Source organism: Euphorbia lathyris, chromosome 1, assembly GCF_963576675.1.
Source record: "Euphorbia lathyris chromosome 1, ddEupLath1.1, whole genome shotgun sequence".
Lineage (NCBI taxonomy): Eukaryota > Viridiplantae > Streptophyta > Magnoliopsida > Malpighiales > Euphorbiaceae > Euphorbia > Euphorbia lathyris.
The window spans coordinates 85,816,931-85,822,360 of NC_088910.1; the positions used below are offsets into that span (position 1 = coordinate 85,816,931).

General features: G+C 31.8%; 1 protein-coding gene across 3 annotated transcripts; it reads right to left on the reverse strand.

The window, feature by feature from the left end:
- Positions 1-1,401: 1,401 nt before the first annotated feature.
- Positions 1,402-4,565, reverse strand: LOC136204947 (AP-3 complex subunit sigma). 3 transcript variants are annotated; one of them, XM_065995561.1, is made up of 8 exons: positions 4,447-4,565; positions 3,737-3,859; positions 3,575-3,617; positions 3,413-3,474; positions 3,221-3,317; positions 2,173-2,243; positions 1,862-1,953; positions 1,402-1,762 (listed from the first exon to the last, which is right to left on the reverse strand). In XM_065995561.1, exons 2-8 carry the CDS (start codon positions 3,803-3,805, stop codon positions 1,696-1,698), a joined length of 501 nt encoding a protein of 166 aa, XP_065851633.1. In that variant the 5' UTR covers positions 3,806-3,859; positions 4,447-4,565; the 3' UTR covers positions 1,402-1,695. The 3 variants fall into 3 exon arrangements, with proteins under 3 accessions (XP_065851633.1, XP_065851631.1, XP_065851632.1); XM_065995559.1 differs by having other exon boundaries at positions 3,737-3,864; XM_065995560.1 differs by lacking the exon at positions 4,447-4,565 and adding an exon at positions 4,016-4,396 and having other exon boundaries at positions 3,737-3,864.
- Between the last annotated feature and the right edge of the window lie 865 nt (positions 4,566-5,430).

Here is a 5,430-nt window from a genome sequence, read left to right on the forward strand (position 1 = left end):
TAATCTGTGATTTGTTGTTTTGGTAAACAATAAGTTGTTTCACCAAAACTCAAAAAGTAAATTTGGGTTTTGATAAACTATTTTCAACAAATTATTTTAACCAAAAAAGATTAAATGGATAGTCTGGATCAATAATAGCTTTTATTACGATCTTCAACTCCCCCGCATGGAAATGTCCTCTGAGTTTGAAGCTTATTCAACACATGAAATTCAATCAAATTCAACACATATTCATCATACCATGTAATGAAATTCAATCAATAAATGGAGTTGTTAGGATTTGACTACTTAGTTTAAGGTTCTAATATCATAACATGAACCATTTGAACCAAAAGTTTAATCTAATAATTAAGGCTCAATAATAATTTTTATTATGATATCTAACATAACGATGAGTCGTTAAATTGCGCCGCTTGACTTCCAATTTAAGGATTGTAATAGTAAAAAAAACTAGGTTCGAAAGACGTAAATATTGAAATTGAAAAGATGCTAAAAGTTTTGATTGAGTTTGAAATTAAAAATACTTACAAAAAAAAAAAAAAAAGTTCATAAAGCATTGATGTAAAACTTAACTCTAGATTGATGTTAAAGAAAACTAAAAGCTAACTAAATTGAAAATTTGGAGTGAAGATTATTATAATTTGTTATTGATTTGGGACTTGGGATTTGAATTTGTTTAAAATACTTTATCCTAATCTTTTCTTGCTGTCATGTGAACTTAATGGATTACACTCTATAAAACTATTAGAAGCTATTATGTATTAAAGATTGTTTATTGTTAATTAGGAATATATATGAAAGTCATGCTTCTCGGCTAGCTAGAAAAGCTTCAATTCGTCATTTACCAATAAATAAAACTTCAATTCGTCAAGTGGTCACTGCTGTATATTGGATTTGGAAGCCAGAAATTTATGTGTTTGAGAAGATTCAGCAGAATATAGATCATATTATCATACTATCAAATTGCAATTCTTATATACAGAGTATAAGTTTAGCAAAGTGAGTGTCAATTGGGATGTTTGGTATTGATTTTTCCCTGGTTTTGGTACATGTATACATAGTTGGTTCTTACTAATATTTGATTTTTTCATATATATATATATATATATAAAGATGTGTAAAATACATGCAACAACTTTGGTGCTCAGTAGACCTATTCATAGATCAGGCTGAACTGGACACTTAAAACTCAAATCTCAAACCCAGCTTGCATCCATCTTAAATAAAAATATGTTATTAATAAAGAAAAATTAAAATTAATACTTAAAAGTAAACACAAATATTATATAGGTTAAAATTTTAACTTTGAAGTTTATATATATTAGACCTCGGTATAATGTCATTTTTTCATGTCCAAACTTGACCTAGTGGTGAGGGTTTCCTGATTTATACTTCAGCTGCTAAATAAATATGCTTTCAAATAACAGTTTCAATTCATGTTGGCAAAAACATTTAGGTATTGTGACAGGAATAAGACCAACAAGATTTTCTTAACCAATGAAGTGAATAAACATCTACAGCTATGGAAAAAAAATAAATAAAAAGTTCAAAGAAGTTAACCAATATGCTTTGAAATTTTCCAGGTAGCTTCCTGGCATCGAAATCAAGTGTTCATGATGACTTCGACTCATGCCCTACTTGCTAATTCAGTACCTTGGTTTGTTCATGTCTCATCATCATATGTCCGTTAACATTCTATCGGGCACGCCATCCTGAAACACTTTTTGGAACCAATGTGATAGAATTGGAGGCAGCTTCTAGCCTGGAATGGATATCATGTCCCCCCATTAACATAAATTCAATCAAGTCTTATAGTCTGTTAGTGCACATGTGCATTAAGAGGAGAGAGAGGGAAACACACTTTGATATTTCTTCAACAGCCTTTATAACTTCTGAAGAACTTGTTTCAAGCACCTGACCTCCACAAATTATTTCATCCAAAATTGTGTGCATCTGCATAAGAATTTAGTGAAGCCTTTGGAAGACCAAATACAAGACCAAAATTGCAGCATATCATAAACGAAATGAAAAAAAAAAAAAAATTTGACAGGCAGAGGAGGTTTCTATAAAATGATCTTGGCCAAGTTCGTAACAAAAATAATGCACCATTTCTCAAAAAAAAAAAAAAAAAAAGAGGCATGCAATTACAAGTAAATTGGGAATTACACATACCTTACTGTAATTGAACACTATGTCCAGCTCGCACACATTTCTAAAGCATTTGTCCAGTGTTTCTACAAAAACTGAAGGCAAGGAAATTTACTTCAACACAAGATTCAGAAAAACAATCAAATCGCAAGAATGTTCCAATATTTGAAATTTATGATAAACAATCATCTATTTCGAGCTAAAACCTATGACCATTGATAAAAATGATTAAACTGATTTTGTGTTCTCATAAGTCATTAACAGTTTAATAAGGCAATCTAGTCATAATCTCTAGGGATGGATCACCATTCGCATGGCAATTCATGGTATATAAAAAGTGCTGAATGAACATTCAGCAGGTATATCAGCTGACAGAAAAGCTTTTGAAGGCCATAGATGATCTAAGTATGATGATCACAAGGCACCAGTTAAAGTAAACAATTCAACTAAATAATGGAAACCAACACTGGCTCCATAAAACCAATCCAGACAGCAAAATTAACTCAGAAGACTGTTATAACTTTGTCCTTTGTGCAAATGCATTTTATCAGCTGGACCGAGATTAGATACATTGCCTCTCACAACTGTAGAAACTCACAGAATTCCATCAGAGTTTAGTGTGCATTTGAAATGTAACTGAAGGACTGCAAAATTGTAGGTTAACATCAAATCCCAAAAACTTGATCATCTCAAATCCTTCTCCATACAAACGGAGTCTAAGGGAATTTCTAATGTTGTTCAGAAAATTAGCCTGGACATTTATGAGCAACTAGAAACATTCATGTCGTGGGTTAAAAATCCATGACTTGTGCTTCAAATTATCAGCTGGCTTGTACAGCCGGCATCATCATAAGTAGTGTTTGAAAGTAAAGAAGCCTCAATGTGACACTCAATAAATATACTGGTAACTAAACCTACGATATAACAATATCTATCTACCGCAACTGCTTAATCATTTTGACTAAAACCCACTTTACAAAATGCTAAGCATAAAACCCTCCCCTTCGATTATTTACAAAACATTAACTGTTACACATAAATCTGATTTTATAATAGCTAATTGCTCACTCACCTTGTATAAGATCGAGAACAGCAAGCTCATTTTCAGAAGTATCAAATATGAACACAAAGTACAGAGTTGCATAATGTTTGTACACAAGTCGAGTTTCCTGCCATGGTAAAGAAAACACAAAAATAACCATGGAATCTAAATACATTCAAATTGCTTGAGTATGACCGCGAATGAGGCATATGCACATCATACCGGACCAAAGATGGAACTGGCCTCCATGAAATTGCTAACATTCTCAGCTCTACTGCATAGTACTACAAAATTTGAAAACCATAAAAGGTTTGAGATGTTTGAAAGCCAACAATAAACAAGAGTGGCAAATTTTCTCAATACAAGTTTGAGATGTATCACAACCTCCATATACACAGCGAATAAGCTCTTGCTGCTTTTCCACACTCTAATCTTACAAAAGTCAGTATCAGAAAATGAGATCTATTCAAGAAGACGTTGCAAGGATTTACTGAAAAAAATAAGAGATTATTGAAACAGATTCTTCTTTGAATAAACTTTTTTTACCAAAAATTCATAAAATTTGGCAAGGCGAGGTTTGCCTTGGGTATTCATAACCATCACAGCTTTAATCATTTTCTTTATCTCCTTCACTGTCTCTGCATCTCTTTGTCAGCAACTAATCTTCTACTGTCCTACATTTCAAGTCAAACATTAAGTTCTACACCATTACATATATAAGAACTATGCAGCACATGTTGGAGAAGTATATAAAACTGCATGATTTGAAATATAATCATAACCAGTATCCAGAGAAATCTAGTAATATAGAGTCAAAATATTCACTTCTGCTCTCACTAGGGGTCATGTTTTTTATTTCATGGTAGGCCAACTTAAATCGACTTGTTCAGATGAACGACAGAAAGCCAAATAGGATCAACATTGGCTCAAAACTCAGTTGCAATCTGGTTCAGTATCGAGTTTGATTTCTGAAGAAAATGGAAAATTAACCAACAATAATTTGGAAACTGAAATTGCAATCGGACAGCAACAATAAGAACTATAATTTGAACAGACTCATTGGGAAATGATAAAACCGCATAAGGGCGAGAAGTGTGAGCAGAAAGCGATCTATAGATGATAATGAGCAGATTACAAAGTCAACGCTACATTTGAAGACACAGGTAAGGGGGATGGGGATTTGAATCAATCTCCAGCAATGGGAAGTAGCAAAGAAGGTTGAACGAAAATAAAAGTTAACCAAAAAAAATCAATACCTAAGAAACGATGGAGCTTGGCTGATCAAATCAGCACGGCTACGTAAAAGGGCATCCAGGCGATGTGAACGGTGCACGGTGAAGAGGTTCAGCGCTAGCTGAATTTCCTTTTATTATTATTATATTCATTTGTAAATTTGGTTATACCTATCTTTATATAGTATCATTAGATTTTGTCCTCCGATGCACGAATTCATCTTAACATATAAATATTAACAAAAAAAAAATATAATTTAATAATTACAATTAATGATATAAAGATGTTATATAAATTAAATATTTTTATTTTATTTTTACATTTACTTTAAATAATATTTTTATAAATAAATATAATAATATAATTAAAATTAATATATTATATATCATATTATATTTTTTATCAGTAAAAAATAAAAATGTGACACATCAGCTCTATCATTACTATTTTATATTATATATAAAAATTAGAAAGATTTTAGAGATTAATTTAAATTCTGTAGAATTTTTAGATATGGTACGGATAAAATAATCTTTTTATAGATAAATATAATAATATAATTAAAATTAATATATTACATATTATATTATATTTTTTATCAGTAAAAAATGAGGAAGTGACACATCAGCTCCACCGTTGTTGTTTTATATTATAAACAGATATGCAGAGAATTAGAAAGATTTTAGGGATTTATCTGGTATTCTTCTGACTAATTCTCCGAGGAAGTATATGAGGATTCCCCTCCATAGTGATAGAGTTTCAAAAGCTTCTTTTAAGGATACTTTGGATAAAACCAATAAGAAGTGTGCCATTTGGAAAGCTAAGACTCTCTCTCATGCGGGCCGCCTTACTTTGGTTCAGTCTGTCAATTGTGCGACTCCTAATCATATTATGCAGGCTTGTCGTCTGCCTGAGCCTGTTCTCAAAGATCTTGATAAGATTAATCGTCGGTTCCTGTGGGGGGAAGCTGAGGAGGGGAGGAAGATTCACCTTGTTCCTTGGAATGA

Coding starts and splice junctions, on each gene's coding strand:
- LOC136204947 (XM_065995561.1), bottom strand. CDS start 3,805: ATGATTAAAGCTGTGATGGTTATGAATACCCAAGGCAAACCTCGCCTT. Junction 2,244..3,220: donor TGTTCTCGATCTTATACAAG/GTGAGTGAGCAA, acceptor CCTTGCCTTCAG/TTTTTGTAGAAACACTGGAC. Junction 1,954..2,172: donor TAGTGTTCAATTACAGTAAG/GTATGTGTAATT, acceptor ATTCTTATGCAG/ATGCACACAATTTTGGATGA.